At 39.4% G+C, this 19034-nt stretch overlaps 3 protein-coding genes across 4 annotated transcripts in view; all 3 read right to left on the bottom strand.

The window, feature by feature from the left end:
• The window catches only part of LOC132977392 (potassium voltage-gated channel subfamily B member 1-like), a 36110-nt gene extending 35315 nt beyond the window's left edge, over nucleotides 1–795 (bottom strand). Inside the window, exon 1 of the mRNA XM_061041925.1 lies at nucleotides 116–795. The gene's annotated coding sequence lies outside the window, so the exon portion shown is untranslated. The remainder of the gene's footprint in view (nucleotides 1–115) is intronic.
• Nucleotides 796–1239: 444 nt separating this feature from the next.
• LOC132977389 (prostacyclin synthase-like) lies at nucleotides 1240–8810 on the bottom strand. The gene is made up of 10 exons (XM_061041920.1): nucleotides 8654–8810; nucleotides 8076–8199; nucleotides 6998–7173; nucleotides 6288–6431; nucleotides 5710–5837; nucleotides 4644–4825; nucleotides 2705–2825; nucleotides 2179–2360; nucleotides 1667–1818; nucleotides 1240–1543 (listed from the first exon to the last, which is right to left on the bottom strand). Exons 1-10 carry the CDS (start codon nucleotides 8719–8721, stop codon nucleotides 1387–1389), a joined length of 1434 nt encoding a protein of 477 aa, XP_060897903.1. The 5' UTR covers nucleotides 8722–8810; the 3' UTR covers nucleotides 1240–1386.
• Nucleotides 8811–9912: 1102 nt separating this feature from the next.
• On the bottom strand, nucleotides 9913–18220 carry thumpd3 (THUMP domain containing 3). Of its 2 annotated transcripts, XM_061041919.1 has the most exons (10): nucleotides 17894–18219; nucleotides 17684–17761; nucleotides 17337–17600; nucleotides 17082–17237; nucleotides 16505–16635; nucleotides 14154–14223; nucleotides 13548–13663; nucleotides 13356–13460; nucleotides 13146–13269; nucleotides 9913–10471 (listed from the first exon to the last, which is right to left on the bottom strand). In XM_061041919.1, the coding sequence occupies exons 1-10, from the start codon at nucleotides 18137–18139 to the stop codon at nucleotides 10280–10282; spliced, it is 1482 nt and encodes a 493-aa protein (XP_060897902.1). In that variant the 5' UTR covers nucleotides 18140–18219; the 3' UTR covers nucleotides 9913–10279. The 2 variants fall into 2 exon arrangements, with proteins under 2 accessions (XP_060897902.1, XP_060897901.1); XM_061041918.1 differs by having other exon boundaries at nucleotides 17082–17600; nucleotides 17894–18220.
• Nucleotides 18221–19034: the final 814 nt, after the last annotated feature.

The following is a 19034-nucleotide window of genomic DNA, read 5'->3' as shown; positions in this document are numbered from 1 at the left end:
ATGATGGCACGCTGCTATGCCAAGTAGAGACAGGACAAAAAGATCAAAGTGTAACAAACCAAGTGGGCTAAAAATAGATCCAAAACATCAAAAAGGGGATTAATGTGATACATACGTGTCTCCTGCATATCCCGGTATGTCTCATGAACGTCCAGCAGCAACATTTCAGGAGTAATCTCAGGATTCAAACTTGCGTTCCCCGTCCAGATCTCCGGCTCTCTGCTTGGAGCTGAGGGAGGCATCATGAGCCACGTAGCGGCATGTTGGAAAACACACTTGTTTCACGCAGACATCACCATGTCCCAGCTGTCCTGAGAGCTCCTGATACAGGTAAATATCAACAAGTAGACACAGGAGAGTATCCTCTCCTCTTCCCCCCCTGCTCTCGGTGTGAGAGTGAAACGTGCTGTTGGCTGCTGGCCGGCTTCTGTGTGACTGTGATGGGATCCTGCAGGGGCTGACTTCACTCAGTTCCTCCAGCGGCTGCAGCCTGTGAGAGTTTAACCCTGTCAGAGCCACAGCTTGGTGTATCTCCACTGTGTTTTGTGTATGAAACAAACATACAGGTACTGTAGGACCATGAATATGACTGAACATCTGTAATCATAGTGGTTTAAGTGAGGTCACTAACATGCCAAGTACCAACTTTTTACATCACAGAAACTGTGCAAAGACTCCAAGAAGTGTGTGTGTGATCTAATTTTTCATAGAATGTTTGCCAGTAAATGTTTTCCAAACTGAAGCAGAAAATAAAGTATCCAGTCCAGACAACCAAGCTAATTGGTATTTCTCTGTTTTTAAAAAAACTTTTTAAACATACTTCAAAAGAAGCAAACAAGATGTTGTCCCTTAACAAACCCGAGTTGTACCTTACAATATGTGGTCTATAGTTCTGTTATAGTCGCTTTCCAAACAGACATCTAAATCTAAACTTTCCACTCAGTGTTGCTCTGCAAACATCGGGCATGTGTGAGTGTGACAGATGTGTGGCCACCTCTGTTTACAGAACAAGCAGTCCCCTTCTAATGCTGGAGCTTTGTATTAGACGAACGGAAAGAGGAACCAAACTTTTTACAGCTCCTGAAATAATATTGAGAACATTAAGACCACTTTTAATGTCTCATTATTATCATTATTTTCTGATACACACATAAGGTGGGCTGCAGCAGACACTAATGTGGCTGTAATCAATTTGAACAAATTCATTTACACAATAACTTAAAGACATGTGACAACAGATCATAAACAACATATTTATTGATAAATAACACAATATGTATATACTGTAGAATATAAATATAGAATACAAAAGTACAAAGGGCATATTGACACTATAGACAATGTACATGTGTTGAAATGTGAATACAAATGTTTTCTGCTTCTTTTTCAGTCCAAGTTGTTTTTTCTGGGTTTATATCTGAAAAGCAGGTCCTGCTCTGGTTGTAGCATCCCAAATCCATAACGACTCGCATTTACCTCCGGCATTGGAGCGAGTGGGTCACACAGCTCCAAATCATAGTTAGTCAGCACCATGTACACAAACCTGTAAAGCAAACACAGAGATGAAATATAAAATTAGGAGTATTCAAGTAGAAACTAAAGGTACACTACTGAGGTATGAACATGGTTCTAAAGAGTTTTGGTGCACTAATTCAAGGACACTCACTGTCTGATGGTATTGATGGCAAACTGCTTTCCCACACAGCCATTGGCCCCTGCGCCCCATGGCATGGTGTAATATTTCAGCTGCCTCCCTGCCTTATAAAAATCCCTCTTTACTGATCCATCGGCGTTCAGGAAGCGATCATACTTGTATTTCTGGAAAGGAACATTAGATTAAATAAATGAGAAAGAAAACTTAGCTTGATCATTCAGTATAAGTCTGTTTGTTTGTTTCATGTATGGTGGACAGAGCCTAACTATGTGTTTCCCACGCTTATTAGCTGTGTTTCTTTCCCTGTTCTCAGCTAATCCCTCACTGGTCTACAGCTCTGGGTTTGATCTCTCACTGGGTACCACAGTGTCAGCTTTGTGTGGGCGTTCATTTCACCTTTTTATAAAACAGACGAATTACATCCTAGTCTGCATTTAACTAACTAAAGACAATTCCTACTATTCCTATAGTGCAGAGAGGATGGGAAAAAAGAGCTGTTGCTTTAACAGGACAGGAAAACAAACCTGTGGTTCGTGGTGAATCTCAGGGTCCATTTGAGGGCTGCTGAAGGGAAACAAACACACCCGGTCTCCTTTTCTCAACACATACTCCTGGCCATCAGCCATGTGGAGAGTTTTCTCCTGCACTACCTCTCTGGTGATGAAGGGGGCAGCGGTGAGCCTGAGTGTCTCTTCCAAGGCACTGTCTGTAAAGGGACAGAAAGAACAAGTGTTAAGAACAAGAACAACTAACCAGAATGTTCCTGTTCGTGTTTGTCTGATTGTCTATCTCTAATAATATGCATTTATTAACGTAATGGTTAATGGACTTTGTTCATTTCTTAAGCTGTGGTAATTTCTCTTTAAGTATATTTTGCTCCAAGTTGGGGTTTTGTGCATTATGATGTATATATTTCTTCATATCTTTTATCATACAACTAATTCAAATAATCCAGACTTTAGTTTCCAACTCATCTGCCTAACAATAGGAACAACCTTGTTTGTACAATGAGTGTCTCTCTGTTTACATTAGCCTGATTTGAGTCCTCACCAAACACAGGGGTGTCCACATGTTTGTCTGAAGTCTCCATCTCCATCCTCACCGCTGTTAGAGATTCAGGATTAGTCAACAAGAAGCCCAACAGCCAAAAAGCAGCAGGACCAACATTACCCTGGAAACAAACAGTGGCTCACATTAAGACAAAGATACGATCTCTCACCCTGGTGTGTTGCATGGAGACAGCACAGACGGTTATCTAGCAGAAGTCAATAACACATATAGAGGTCATGTATAGTTTTTGTTAAAAAAACAAAAAACAGATTGCTGTCCAGATGAAAAAGAACGGCTTCCTTTCATGTGTCTGAGATGAGAGGAGTCATGTTCTGGACAGTGTCACTACTGGCAAAGCACACCGCTGTACTAGTTTACTTAAAAAGGAAAGCCTTCAGAAGCCTGAGGTCCCCCTGCCATCTGCCTGCATCCAAGGACAGGAGAAAAACAACAGAGCTGTCTGCCAAGAATAAACATTCAAAAAGTGAACGGTAAATAGATAACCACAAAAATCTGCCCCTTGTGTTACTGTAAATACATTACGTAGACAAATGAAGGTTTACTTTACAACACATAAACAGTGGAGATGAAGAACATGTGTATTCATACAAAAGAAGTTAACACTATCTACACTTTTTATCAGAGACTTAATTGTACAAAAAACATGGATATATTTCTGAATGTTTGAACATAATAGAACTATGTTGTCTTTCATTAAAAAAAACTGTTTTTCATTGCTGCATTAGCTGTGAAACAAATCATTTGTTGTGCAAGTACATCTAGCAAACACACTTTAATTTCTGTCGCTGAAGTCAGGAAGAAAAGTGTGACTCATGGACAGCTGAAACGGTATGACTCAAAACTGGAAAACAAATGTAAATAAACCATGGTGACAAGTGCGATGATAGGATGAGTAAACAGCCTGCGGAGTGATGAAGTAAACATCTGATGAACTCATTTGATGCAATAAAGCTCTCAAACAGGGCTGTAGGCAAAACTGTATACGTCCAAATCAAATCCAGTTAGATATGTGTCAGAAGTCAAGACCAGGTCAATCACATTACATCAATGACCTACTTGGATGTTTTTCAATTGTCCGTACAATAATATTGAAATCTCTTTTTTACATGGTAATAGATGTGCACACTCATCCAGAACCAGAAGTACAACAACACAATCTAGTTGGTTTTAGATTGTTATGGAAGTTATGTTGTATAACAAGTTTGAAATGTTTGCTCCTAATGAATTACCAAAAGACCTGAAACTTAACGAGCTGTTCTTATTGGATGTGTTTAAGGTGAATAGAATGACTTGGAAGCACGCACATCTGGCTGTAGATATTCTGCCTGATCTGTTTATGATTCTGGTTTTGATTTAGACGCGTTTGCTGGATTCATTTGTTATCACACATCTATCTGCTCACTGTTTGAAAACCCTTTGTTGACTGTACTACTGTATATGTTAAGTCTTCAACAGAGATTTTAATCTCAGCAAGCATTTCCTGCTTGGGTGAAGGTTGAATAATTAAAAAATATCTCTTACAAATATCTTTGAAGGAAAACACCTTCCACCGTATATCAGAGAGAAAGGTCAAAATAAGTTTCCCTCTCTTGACAAAGGAATAATGTATAATGTCAGGACAATGTCAGCATTTAGAATGTTGAAGCCCTTCCTATGTCCCTAAAACTGACATGCTCTCTCTCCAAATCAGAGTATCCATAGTGGAAGGAGAGGTGGACAGCGCCCTCATGTGCCAGATAAGAGTACTGCTGCTACTGCCCCTCTATAGCTCTATCTCAGACTCCTTTAATTCAAGACTTCATGAAGACGTCAGGGAGAGAAACAACTCACAGAGGCATCAAGTTCATCTGTCTGAGAAGACAAATGTGCCTAATCTCTAGAGGTGGTCACCATCTGAAACCATAGACATCTGACTCACCTGTGTGGCCCAGAGCTGCATCAGTACTGCCCTCCTCTGCATCTCCTCGTCAGCCCCCGCCTCCTGCAGCATTCCTCTGTAGGCCTGAAGCCAGGGGCTCGAGCCTGAGCCTTCAGTCCGACCTGCTGGAGCCAGAAGCTCCCACAGTTGCTGCCGCACACTCTTAGCTGTCCTCTTCTCCTCTGTCACACAGACAAACATCACAACATGGAAGTGAGTGAGTGAGCAGAAACAGCAGAGAGTCTTAGGTATGACGGATGTAATGACCATAATATTGTAATCGGCCCACTTGTCAGTTTGTTGTTTCTAAACATTGAAATATCACACGATGAAGCACGAGGCCTGAGGGGGGAAAAGTTGCGTCAACTAAGTGAGCTAGATGTACAAGTTAGATCACAGTCTGTGAAAGTCTACAAAAACACTAAAAGACTTCGAGACACTATGAAAGAACAATGAGTAAGTGAAACTCGCCATGGCAACCAGAAAACAAATCTGAGGGGGATGATGTCACGGCATGTAATACAGGACTCAGTGAAAAGTGTAAAAAGAGAGGACACACATTACACATTGACATGATTCATCTGTTGTATCATCAAACATCTAGATTAGTATAAAAACATCCTCCTTTTTCCTTAATTCTAAAAACAACACTCGATTGTATCACCATGATCTGGACAGAGACTTTTAAATTATATTTTTATGTTTTACAATATTTAATAAAATATTACAAACAAAATGTTCCATGTTGACCAAAAAACAGGATAATCCTACTCGACAGTTTTACACATTTTGCATCTTCTTAAGGTCGGATCCAGATCCAAACTAGACCTGGACTACGAGATCTTAATGGATTTTAGGATCCCTTTTGTACTTGACACACCCACTTCCTAAGATCCATTCTGACAGCCAAAATGGGATCAGATTATTCTTGAACAAATGTGTCCTGATGATCTGTATTTACATCTAAAGAGTGTATAACTGAGTCTTCTGTTTAATGTCAGAGAACTACATGCTCTTTAAACCAGACCATTCAAAGGAGTTTCAAAACAGAAGTTATTGTCTTTACCTGGCGTCAGCATGCCTCTTGCCAGTTTGGTTAACAGACCATCAAACTTCTTATACTCGTCATAGACATGTGAGGGATCAGTGCTATTGTTGTTCTGCTCTCCTCCGAACAGCGTCAGGTACCCCGCCCTGCAAACAACACAGAGAAACACAGTGTCAGAATGTTTTTCTCTGGTTGATGAACGATGACTGGCATTTTTGTATCGATGCTCGGATAAGCAGCCCATGCAGAGTTCTCCCTTCACACACCAGTGACCTTCTTTGAAGTGGCATTTTTCCACCAGCCTCACTCTGCAGAGCATCTATCAATATCCACTCTCTTTTGCTTTCTAATATTTCATAGAGTATAAAACAGCTGCATTAAGATTCAAATCCACTCTGCCAAAATGTTTAACGTGGAAAAGTCACCTCAAACATTTGAGTCAGTCATCCTCAATTTGTCTCCTGTGTTTACAAACAGAAAACCTCAGAATCGACTGCGGTGTAAACTGTTTAGGTGAACACTATTCACACCCACGCCTGCTACTTTTGACATAGTTCAAAGTGTGGGAAGAGGGGGAGGGGGGGGGGCTCTCTTACTTGAAAAGTAAGCTGTAAGAGAAGTCGAACAGTCCCTCCTCTTTCCAGTCTTTCTGGTTCTGAGGCATCTTGGCATTCAGCATGGCCTGCAGGTTTCTGCTAATGGTGCTGTTGAGGGCGGACAAATTCATTCCATGAAAGTGCCTGCAGACACAGAGGGAGAACGGTTAACTGCTCCATTAGAGGAAGAATCAAAGATTTAAATCCTGTCACTCTGGTTGATGATATTGTGAAAACAGTTACACACCTTTTTTTAAGTTACCTGTTGACTTTGCACTTTCTGTTTTTCTCTGAGGTGAACACTTTGGCTTTGTTTTGAACAAACTTGGGTTACTTGTTTAATAAAAGGAGAGTAAAAATGTGCACTGATTTGACTAAGATGCAACATGAAGAAAGTAGTTTACCCAAATGATTCAAATGAAAGATAGCGTTCATGTTGTGAGTTTTCCTTCCATTGTTTTTTTTCACCATCTTACAGAATCTCAGTAGAAAACAAGATGCTCCTGTTGTCTTTAGTTCAACAAGGTCATAACAAATCAAAACTGTGTGGCTGACAGCTGAGCAATAACAAAACAAGAAGTCCCAAAAATAGATTTCCATAAATGGGAGCGGCGTTCTACAAAAATAAACTGTGCACGAGTCAACTGAAATGAAAATGAAAATATGCAGAAGAAGCTTTTAGTTTGAAGTTAAGAGTGATAGAGACATACTCTCTCATCATTGCTTTTTCTTTAGCAGGCTGCTGGTGCGGCAGCTGCAGGTTGAAGATCCTCTCCATGAGCACCTGAGCATAGCGGCTAAAGTCCAGAGAGTCCGAGTCGTTGATGACCGTGTCAAATGAGTGAGGATCCAGAAGCACCGTCACGTAGCGTCCAGCAACACGCACCTGAAGATAAAAGTAGAAGTGTATGAGACAAACGGAGATTTAACACAGAGGATCATTCAAAATGCAACAACAAAATAACCTTCTGTATAATATCTTCTATCACACTTATTAGTGAATGGTACATTTAACTGATGTACATCATTAATAATTTTATGTTTTCTTGAGCTGCTGTAATTAAAAAATTTCCCCCATGGGGGATCTATAAAGTTTATCTTTATCTTTACTTCTCTAATATTTTAGTGTTTTGAGGTTTTAAGTAAATTAGCTCAATTTTCTATTAATATCAATGAATACAAAACTCAAGATCACACTTTTTGAAAACTATTCTTTGGTGTAGATCCAATGAATAAAACCTCTTTTTTAAATTCTGAATAAAGGACAACCACAGTTTCTCAATAAATGTTGCATTACGGTGTTTTTAACATGCTGTTACAGTCAGACTGACTTAGATCTCATTAAGTGAAGCAGAAGTGCTGCAAGTTCATTCTTAAGAAATTATTTCTGAGGTACACAATCAGAAAACCTTACAAGTTTGATTTAAATGTCCATCTCTTTAAAACAGGAAAGCTCTTCATGCCTTTCTAACAGCATCACCACCGACTTCCAACTTCAGGCCTTCAGGTTTGGGAAAAGCAATTAACCAAAAAAATCCCCCCTAAAGGTTTATAAAGCTGATGTTTTCATACTTTCTTCTTCAGTTGATGTTTTTTGCCCCATTTTCACAGATTTGTAAATGTGAAAATTTCTATTTTGTAGGACCCTTTAAATTGGCATAAAAGCTTAATTTTGGGGCTTCTAAAGAGAAGAGACTGTACAAATGTCAGAATAATTCACATGTAAGTGTGGACTCAGGAAATATTCATGTCTTAATCGTACATACTCATTAGGTGAATTCTACTCACTGTGAAAATGTCGCCGTGTTTCTGCTTCATTCGAGTCAAGAACTTTGCAGCATCTTTCCCAAATTCTAGAGCATGGCCTAACCATGGGATCACTCCTTTGTCCAGAGGTGGATCACTCTTGGACCTGAAAAAAAGATTAAGAACATTTTGTGATTTGATGTACAGCATCCTAATGGTATTTATTTAAAGATTTACACAATAATAAAAAGAGACATGAACTCAGTGTTTTTTTGTTGTTTAGTTTGACATAGTCTGTGTTAGAAAAGACTAACCCATTTTCACAGGTTCTAATTACAGAGGTAAAGGTCAGTGTAATAAGGGATCAGTTGAAAAATGACAACACAGATACATCACATGGTCATCATAATACAGGAGTCTCAGAAGAAAACAAAAACAGTGAAATGTTAGATAATCTAAAATGCCACTAAATGTAGTACTATAGTAGTTTTACGACATTCCTGAAGTGGGAAGAACCCACTTTCCGTGTCAAAAACAGTGTCTGCCATGCTTTCATTGTTTAGGCAAATGCCAAAGTGTTTGAAATACACGACATCACAAGTGGATGAGAAAGGGCTTACCTGGATCTGTGTGTGAGAATGAAGTAGAGCAGCACCGCTTGGAAAAGCAGAAAAATGGTCCAGATCATCTTGTGTGTTTACTTGGTCGCTTCGCAGTCTCTTGAGTCCCCTCGGCTCTCATGTTGGCTTTTATAAACGCTCACCCCACGGTTACGTCACCGCTCAGTCATAACATCTTCTCAGCGCTCATTCACAAAAACTTCCGTTGAGCGTTAACGTCATCACGCCTAACCTGCAACCCAGTGACTTTTATCCAGACTCGGAAACAGGTTGATTTTGATTTTGATGTTACTATATGATCTAGGTTACTTCTGCCACATAAAACAAGCAGGTAAAGACCTCGGTAATACAAAACATTTGGCCACTTTACAGCCGAGAAAGATGGATTTGTACCCGGTTTTTTTTGTAACTCACTCCCGACACACACTGAACACTGCACCGACCCTCCTACTCTCAAATCACTGATCAAAACTCACCTCTTCAAACAAGATTTTAACTATTGCTGGAGTGAAAGGTAAAGGGAAGTATAATCTGACATCCAAATGTGTCTCAATCTAGCGTCACTCATTAGTCACTCACATGCAGACACTTCCTTTTTGACTTCATATCAGCTGATATTTGCTTTAAGCGTCTCCACCTATTGTGTGCAGGTCAGCACGTCAACCATGGGAGGAATTAAGGCGGGTAGATGGACACAAAGGAAAGGAGAGAAAGGCTAACACTCAGATTGTGTCCTGAAGGTAAAAATATTACTTAATAGAAAATATCCTAAAAGATGCTACAACTTGTTATTCTACTCAGGTTATTAAGTGTGCTACTGACAAACAGAGGTGTCAAAAGTATTGACGGATGGATCGCGTACAAACCAATAGGGTGTTGGAATGGTATGTGTTTATACTTCTCATCCAACCACAATCAAATTCACTCTATCCGGATGGCGCGATTTATCTGGATAGGTTTTTTTTTTTGTGTTTTTTTGAACGATGACAAGCCGGAATGAAAACAAGCTGAAATGAAATAGGAGTAATGAGACTATTTTTAAATGTAAGGAGTAGAAAGTACAGATAATTGTGTGAAAATGTAAGGAGTAGAAGTAAAAAGTCGACTGAAAAATAATTACTCTAGTAAAGTATAGATACCCAAAAATTCTACTTAAGTAAGGTAACAAAGTATTTGTACTTAGTTACTTGACACCTCTGCTGACAAAGAACTCACACTGAAAGCATACTGGGCAACAGGAACGTTATGTATCAAATGAATTGAATTTGAATATTTATTGACATGAACAAAAAGCAATGTGCGCTTCATGTAAAGTGGAAACATTGGGTGTGAGGTGTACATTGAAACATCTTTCTGGAAGGTTGTTAACAACAATGAGAGAAATGAAGTGTCTCACTCAGACACAGTGTGAGGGGCTTCTAAATGACCTCTGACTTTAAAAAAAGCTTGCCCTCTCAAGTTAGCCATTTCTCACGTTTAAACCAAACAAGAAATACAGAAATCAAACTCAGTTTGGCACGTTTGACCGGCACATCTGAATTATTAAATTAAATCAGTGAAAATATAAATACAGCAAATCAAACATTTCCTGAAAAATCAATTCAGAACTTAAATGCAGGATGTAAATTAAAATAGCTCCTTGACATCCTTCCCGTCCCCCTGCGTGTTAACCGGTCCTCGTGATTCATAGACGTCCTCCGGAGTTTGACCAAACACGGCCCCGGTCCTCTTAAGAAGGTAGACTCCAGCATGTAAACCTCCGACGTTGACCCAAACAGTGTGCAGCTTCCTCCACAGCCCTCCCATCCTCGAGATAGCCTGAGGACAACATCAATTTTGTAAGGGCAAACATGATCTCTGCTTAGACAAATACAGCTGTTTAAAGTCTTCTTCCATGAGCGGGTTTATGTTACATCACTTCAACTATGGAGGGTTATTTAGAGATTATTCAGGATGAGTTCATTCTGCACGTAAGCTTTGAAGCAGTATGACCTCATCTTACCACACTAAGATGTTTAGTTTTGGTAAAAAAAGAGCGCACGTAACCAACAGAGTGTATTTTTTCCATTTCACAACAAAACACAATTTTAATCTGTAATCAGTAATCTGTTTGTCCATAATGGGAATGCCCTGATATTAACAAAGAAATATGTCATTGTCTGAAACTTTGCTGACTCATGACTCTGTTTAAAGGTCCAAATTTACAAAGCAGGAACTGTTGAAAGGTTTCCTTGGTGATAAATCAATCGCAGAATGTCATACGTGTGAAACAAGTCAGTCATCAGTGTATATCAGGGCACAAAGAACAGCATGCTGTAGTTGAAGTCAAGGTTACACTAAACGAGACCAAGACATACCCAAGACCAGAGCGCTCCGAGACTGAGACATTTAGGGGTCGAGATCGAGACCAAGACCAAGGCAGGGCGAGACCGAGAAAAAACCAAGACCATAAATGTTGCTGGAAAATCCTCATCTTGGGGGATAAAAATCTAATTATGAATGAATTTTAGAATTTAAGGCATTTCAATCAATCAATTAAATTTTTATTTGTATAGCGTCAACTCATAACAAGTGTTATCTCGAGACACTTTACAAAAAGCAGGTAAAAGACCTTACTTATTGTTATGTTACAAAAAGCAGGTAAAAGACCTTACTTATTGTTATGTTACAAAGATCCGGCCTATCCATCATGAGCACTTTAGCAAAGCAGCAAAAGAAAAGAAAAAACTGCCTTATTAAAAGGCAGAAATCTTCGGCCGGATCCCCCGCTCATGACGAAGCAGTCTTCACAGGTCTAGACTGCACCGGCATTTCCCTTCTTATGACAGTAATGAAGAGGAAACATAGCCTGTCAGTGATGGTCTTGATTTAAAATCCAGATTCCTTCCAGTCTGAGACTGAGACAAGACAAAATTATTTCGATTCCGAGATGATACCTTCAAAAAGACAAATACCAAGACCGATTTGGAGTACTACAACACTAGAGCTATTTCCTCTGACTTTATCAACAACTGTGCCTGAACAACCTTCAATGAACAAAATATTCCCCAAAAGAAGCACTTGTTTAAAACCACTCATTGGTTTAAAAAAATACTATGCTGGTACCATTGAAGTATCACCGAGTCAGTACTCAGTTTGTACTTGGCCTGCACTGTAAGAGAAATCTGCAATGTGCAAAACATTGTTTCATATTTCTTTGACTACATGTCAATAAAAATATGATTCCTCAGCTTTCATCATGCAAGCTAACCTCACAGTTGCCACCAAATTCAAATACCATTACACAACATTATGTCTTGTTTCAGAAGATCCAGACTCTTAACATTTATAACATGAACATTTCTCAAATGTGTTTTTATTTATAAGACACCGAGTGAAGAGAATATCCCTGAACACTTTAAGACTTTATTCTTCATTTGTAGGTCCATCCTCCCAAATGTTTAGAGGCAGCAAAGTTCTGTCAAAAATCTGCTTCTCAGTGAAATGTCCCAAAAAATGCCCCAAAAAAACATTTAACTGCTATTTTTAAGTCCTCATTATTCATGTATCTACGTTTTTTCTGAGTCACTTGTTAGTTTTTATTGGTTTTATTTATTTATTTTGGTGTCACTACAGGTGTTAAAATAGATGTTGCACAAATAAAATATCTTCCTTACATCAGGCAGTTTCCCCCCGATGTGTTAGCTGCACATGTTCATATCCAGATGACGATAATATTGACATGTATTGTGTATTCTTCATGTACTACTGAGTTTAATCGTAACACGCCTCTCCCCAACTCGCTGGTGTGAAAAAGGCACTGCCATCACTTGTAAAAGGGTGGAGATGGAAACCAAAACAGTTGTCGTCAGGTGGAAATTGGAACAGTGTATACTTTGTATTGTCCTTAGAGAAACACACTGTTACTCCACGCCTATGGTGGTGCATCAGAGGACTCTTAGGTTGAAGCACAGTCAGCAGTTAATTAGATAATACATCATGATGCTTAAACATGCATCTGCCTACTCACACCCCAGAGTTCATTAAGAATTTCTTGTAAAACAGCAGAATATCGTTATAAAAAGGTTGCATTGATTATACATTATTTATCATCGATGGTTTGTGGGGACATCCATCCAAAGGCCGACAGAGGACTCATCATAAACCTCAAAACTAAACTCCTCTTTCTTTCTGTGTTATTGTGAGCATTGCACACTAATGACTTTCATATGTAGGTGATTAGTTTATGTTGGCACCTGAATGCTGCTCAATGAGAAACCAGGCCAGCAGAAAAGGTAGGTGTGGCGTTCCTAACAGGTTGTGCGTTGTATGCAAAGGCTGCCAACATGTTTAAAAACCAGATTCACGTTTGGATTAAGTGAACAACACATTACATTGTTATGAGGAACACGGAGACAGGACTTGTTCTCATGTTACAGTATCTAATGTCACTGGGAAACTTATTTTTAAATGTTAGCGGAAATTCTTGAAATGTGCATGAGCATTAGGTTACCTTGGAAAAACATTTCTTGTCCTGCGTCAACAACACAGCCTTCCCTGTGCCTGGTCTGCACACACGGGCCATCTCTCTGAGACAGGACGGGTACAGGTCCCAGTTCTTCTTCCTAGAGCCCATTCTTCAAGGAAACAAAGGAGAGACTTTAACCTATGATTGCAGTTAGAGATGTATTTCACATGTTGAAGCCCTCAATTATCCCCGTACCTCTTCCCAAAGGGCATGTCAGTGATGATTATGTCAACAGAGCTGGTCCTCATGGGTAAGTTGCACAGATCCCAACGCACCGTGTCAATGGGCAACCCAGACGGACTGAATGAGAGCATCAGACAAAAGACTTCAAGTTCAATTCAAACCATGAACTACACACACGTTCCCTCTCACTCCTCAGGCTCTTACCTTCCTTTCTCTACTCTGCGTTTCTGAATGTGACAAATGTTATTGACTGTGCGGTTCACTGCCATGTCGTAGTTGTCACCGGCAATGTAGAATGAACTGTTGAATTCAATGGCCCCCTGAAGAAGAAAAAAAAAAAACAATACAGAATTAAACGTCTGTCTGGGGGTTTCCTTCTGTCATGTTGAAACCACCAACACTCAGCTTATGACATTGACGATGTCCATCAGGCCACATGTTGAGTGAGGAAATGTGTTTATTTTCAGATAGTGAGAGGAAGTTGCCAGATTTGAACAAATGTTTGAGCCAAGCTAAGCAAGCTTTATTGACGATAAAAGAGATGAGAGATAAATTAGCTTACATTGTCTTTATCTTACAAAGAAGTCACAAAATAAGATCCTGCTAAATGGCTGCAGTGAAACAGTACAGCACGTTTCTTTGGTAAAGTCATCGTATGTCTGTGCAGAATGTGTCGTTTTACAGTGAAGCATATGACATGGTTTACAGTAGATTATGAACCAATCAAGAGGTATCCAGGAGGATTTTATCAATGCACCACATGTGTGCGTTTTCAATTGTTGTAGGAAAGGTAAAGAAGTTATGTCTCACCTCCAGTGGTATAGCTCCAGTCCCGCACATCGGGTCAAGGATTACATCTGACGGCTGAGGCTTACACAGCCTGTCAACAGACACAAGAGAGTGAATTTAAAACAATGCAGCTTCAGGTTTTATATCAAATACATGAAAAGACTGCTCTATCATTATAGCCCTGATCATTTTAAGAATTACAGACAGCACATCAACTGACTTCTACTGCCAGGCTAGCTACATCAAATCTACAATGCTTGAATTATTCATCTTTATTATATTTTCATTTTATACAGTTCATTTATATATAACTGCTTACATGTATTATATAATTCTTAACAATATGAATTTATTCCAAAAAGAGTAAGAAAATGGTCTCTGACAACATCTCCCCCCCAGTACATAGTTGTGATTGGTCTCACACAGCTTTGTTTTGGTTTGACTGAGACACTGTGTGTTTGTCCGATAAGAAACAAGAGAGCTCGTGATCAGAAGTGTATTTTGGATCAAATACTGAATGGATCACTGAACAAACTACCACTTTCTTTTGGAAACTCTAAGTGGAGTGTGACCTGATTGTAACAACGTTTGCATTCTTAGCTTGGGATGGATAATAGTGAATTTACGTACAGTGACAACAGAGTAATCCAGGCTAATTGCCTCCATTAAACAGATCACAAACCTTTGTCTTCCTTTGATTAAGCCTCAATTTACAGCAGGCTTTGAAATTAGTTAATGGCCTCTGCACACTACTGTCCCAATTTCAACTGTAGTGCTATTTCTTCTTGTAATGCAGGAAGTAAATGCATGAGAAATCTCAAAATGAAATATTAACAAACTCAGATCAAGCAATAACATTTCACTTAATCATTAAGCTTCAGTTATCAAAATACCTTCAATATCCAACATGTTTTTCTACAGAATCCTCATATCACACTGGACTAGTGTAGATCAACTGCTGACATCACTCACAGCATCAATGACATGATCAATCATTTAGGAAAAACAGTCTTTTTGTTTTTACAATGGACATGTCAAAAGCTGCTTTTCATTGGTCGTGTAGTGTAAACGTACCCGCCTCCCTTAATGGAAAATGTTACTTAGGGGAATGTTGTTTTCCATTATGATACTTTTAAAATAAACACTGACCCGTCACTTCAGCGTTTATCTACACTCAGATCAGTTTTTCTTGGCAACTGTGATGACACTTGGCAACACATGCCTGGATATGCCAGAAGTCAGTCATACAGGCACCACCTCAAAGTCATCATCTATCAGATGGAAAGACTTTTGTACAGCTCTGTCAGGGTGCTTTGGAAATATTTATTTGGAAAGGATGGTATACATATATATGTTTATGTACTTTTATTCTCTTATTTGGTCACAATCCTGCTCCACGGACAGACTCAAGAACTCTTTTGTCCCCCTGGCCATACGTCTGTACAACACCTCACGGTTATGGCAGGGGGAAAGCACACAGTAACTCTTGGACTAAATCTTCCTTTTTCCATTTGCCATCTGCACAGCTGTCCCAAGAGTCAGCCTCTAGTTGGACACGTTAATGATAACCTCAATTATTTAAATCGCACCTTTAATGTTTGCACTGCCTGTTATTTAATGTCTGTTTTTTTAAACATTGCTGTACATATATAAACAACACAACTTCAGAAGGTCAACCCTTTTTTATTTTTATTTTTTATATTCAGGTGTAATTACAGATTTTTTTCCTCAACTGTTTATAGGTTCTTGTTTAAATCTCACATATATTTTTATCCCTGCACGGGTTATGTATATTTCTTGTATAAGTCTATTTTTAATTGCACAGTTTAAGTTTAATTCATCTAGGGGTATTCTTTAAATCTTTTTTGGGGTTAATATATATGTATGGGAGGAGGGGCGTCGGTTTTGTGGTTAATTTGTAACAAATGTTTCATGTCATGAACGTCTTTGTAACCTGCTACTGGATGCTTTGAATTTCCCTCGGGATCAATAAAGTATCTATCTATCTATCTATCTATCTGTCTAATTTTACACAAGTCTACAGAAAGACAGTAATAAGTTATTTATTGGCAACTGGTGGAGCATAGCTCAGCTTGTTGTGAAAAAAACTTTGGTGTGTCCATCGTCCTTATCTATCTGACCTTCTTTTTTCATGTGTCATTTCTTTTTCTGTGCATGGGAGTCGCAGTGATATTCAGAATTCAAACCTGCTGTTGTGGGAGTCTGTTGTTGCAGCAATGCAGTGTTTTTGTCACATAGTTCCCCCATTCCTTTGTATAATAAGTAGCTGTCTAAGGCGACCTCACCTGTCATTACATGTAATGTAATGTCAGGTTCAAAAGTTGAATGATTTTTATGAAACAGAGAATTACCTGAGCATGCCGTAGCACAAGGTAGAGCGAAGTGTAGTGGGTCCAAAGTGACTGATGTTCCTCCTGTGGAGACTCTCTTCTGTGAGCGCGATGCCGATCACCATCTCTTCATTATGTATGTTAAGTAACACCTAGAGCATTAAAACAGAGTGCAGGATGAGAAGTAAATAATCAATGCAACCATGCACACAGGGACCTGAAGCAATCAGAAGAAAGCTTGTTGACAACTATTTTGAAATCATTGTTTAGGTTATAGAAAAAAAGGTTCAGAAAACAGTATTAAATATATCCTCTTAAATAGTTATCTGTCTCATGTGATTGTAAATTTTGATCTCTGGATTTTGGATTGTTGCTTGAACAAAACAATTTGAGGACATCACCTTGGAGTGTGAAGACTTGTGATTCTATTCAATACTTTTAGGAAAATGTTACTCAACTGAGTTGTTACCTTCCTTTTGTTTCTCCGTAACTAATGATAAAGTTATGCCTTGCAAAGTTTTCTGAACAGGCAGAGTTGTTTTTGGCCTGTGCAATGATATTCACTTTGCGTCAGCCCAATCTCAACAAGAACGCCTACCTCTATGTCAAACTTTGTCATGTCTGCTTTCCACTGGAAGAATTCTTGCACAGCCCCACCAAAGTCTCTGGCTGCCTCGTTTGAGGAGAAGCTGTGCTTGTCTCCGGCCCTGTTGCACGTCACACGGAACTTGATGACTTTGTCCTGAGGTGCAGCCTCCTCTGCCTCCTGTGTGCAGCTCTCCACATCAGGTGTCCTCACTACCTTCGTCTGGCTCTCAGTAGCAGACGTTTCTTGAGGTGCAGCCTCCTCTGCCTCCTGTGTGCAGCTCTCCACATCCGGTGTGCTCTCTACCTTCGTCTGGCTCTCAGTAGCAGACATTTCTTGAGGTAGCTCTTGGTGCTCAGAGTCAGGCACTAGTACATTGGTAGCCACGCTATTCGGTTTTACTTTGGTGCCATTTCCTCCTTTTCGGTATCCTTTCTTTTTTTTAAGGGTGCGATTTAATTTCCAAACCTCCATGGCATTAGTCCAGGGGAGTTTGGAGGCAAGCTGCTGTAACTCCATCAAAGTCTCCTCCTGCACAAAACAAGCAAACAAGCATTTATTACCCTTATGCAATTAAGATCAGCTCTAGAGGAATAAAGCTGGATATAAGTTACCTTTGATCCTTTGAACTGGTAATGATCATATTCCTCAACCACAACAAAAAGGTTGTCCACAGACCTCAGAAGATGGACCTACACAGGAGAGTTTAATGAACAGAGAGACAGACAAAAGTCAATCACCACTGGGGTCATTTGAAACAGCTATTACCAATCATGTAATTCTGAAATCTTGAGGAAACAAAGCTTGCACTGGCTCAAACATACCTGGAAAAGCTTGTCAGTGGTTATGGGAAAGTATATACGGCCACGATCTTTGCTGATTCGTGTATCAACACCAATTTTCTCCTTGACCTCTTCAGCAGCAGTGTGTTCAAACCCTGTGGGCACGGTTGCTCCAATAGTGACGGTGATGACGTCCCCGGTGGTGACATCATTCTCACAGGAGGAAGAGCTGGATGGTTCCTCTGTGTTAGGGTCCTGCTCTGCAGCACCTTCTTCTTGTGAGGACATGATGAATATGTGTGTGCTAGACACACAGATCTAACTGTTTTAGTCAAGCTATAGTGCTAACATGTAACACCTAAACACAGAAGGAAAGAGAAAAGGGGGGGGGGGGGGGCAGCCAATGAAGCTTGGTTGCAATACACAGGTAGAACAAGCAAAGAGTGGCGCATCTAAACGACCTGCTGGGTGCTATAATCATTACCAAGTTAGCATGCATTGCTGTTCATTTAAAGACAACGTATAAACAAGTAACATTATTCCAGATATGGGAATGTTACCAGTTGTTTATCCTGCTAACGTTAGCTTGAAGAAGCTAAAAAGTGGACACGAATAAAATTCAAGGTGGCGTAAGTTTTCATACGGATTCTACATTAGCCTGTTGGCAGATAATAATATGTGTTTTTGTGATTAGCCCACCTGTAAATACTTTAAACAGTCATAAAACGCTGATTTTCAAATGAATTAAAGTTGCTAACTGTAGTGAGACCAACCTGTCAAACACGAGGTGACGATATGCTGTTTCCGCACTGCAGCGACAAAAACAACACGACTTCCGGTTACTCCTTCAGAATAAAAAAATAGTTTCTTGGATCGGAATAAATCAAAAGCTTTTGCAAATAACATTTAAATATGCGTCTTAAACCATCAATATTTGGATATTTTAGAATTAACGACCAAACACACCCATGTAGAAACAGGACACATTATAACTTTGCTTAGTGAGTACAGTGTTGCCATTCCTATTTACAGATTTAATTAGGCTACTTTATATCCTCACATCTGTTTTAAAGTCGGTTTTACTTTTAAAGACCAAGTCCTTATGGGAAATCTAGTAGGAGTTATGGGAAACAACTTGTTGTTTTCACTCCTATTAAATCGCTACAACTTCCGGTTATAGCGC

Source organism: Labrus mixtus, chromosome 7 (assembly GCF_963584025.1).
Source record: "Labrus mixtus chromosome 7, fLabMix1.1, whole genome shotgun sequence".
Classification (NCBI taxonomy): Eukaryota; Metazoa; Chordata; class Actinopteri; order Labriformes; family Labridae; genus Labrus; species Labrus mixtus.
The sequence above is the reverse complement of the archived record's forward strand: the minus strand, read 5'-3'. Positions and strand labels throughout refer to the sequence as shown.

Excerpts from the sequence above, each read along its gene's own strand:
- LOC132977389 (XM_061041920.1), bottom strand. The coding sequence starts at position 8,721 with ATGATCTGGACCATTTTTCTGCTTTTCCAAGCGGTGCTGCTCTACTTC. Across the intron at positions 7,174-8,075 it reads AACACGGCGACATTTTCACA|GTGCGTGTTGCTGGACGCTA; the intron begins GTGAGTAGAATT and ends TTTTATCTTCAG. Across the intron at positions 5,838-6,287 it reads TCTTACAGCTTACTTTTCAA|GGCGGGGTACCTGACGCTGT; the intron begins GTAAGAGAGCCC and ends TGTTGTTTGCAG.
- thumpd3 (XM_061041918.1), bottom strand. The coding sequence starts at position 18,139 with ATGTCCTCACAAGAAGAAGGTGCTGCAGAGCAGGACCCTAACACAGAG. Across the intron at positions 13,664-14,153 it reads CTGGAGCTATACCACTGGAG|GGGGCCATTGAATTCAACAG; the intron begins GTGAGACATAAC and ends TTTCTTCTTCAG. Across the intron at positions 10,472-13,145 it reads ACAAGAAATGTTTTTCCAAG|GCTATCTCGAGGATGGGAGG; the intron begins GTAACCTAATGC and ends TGTTGTCCTCAG.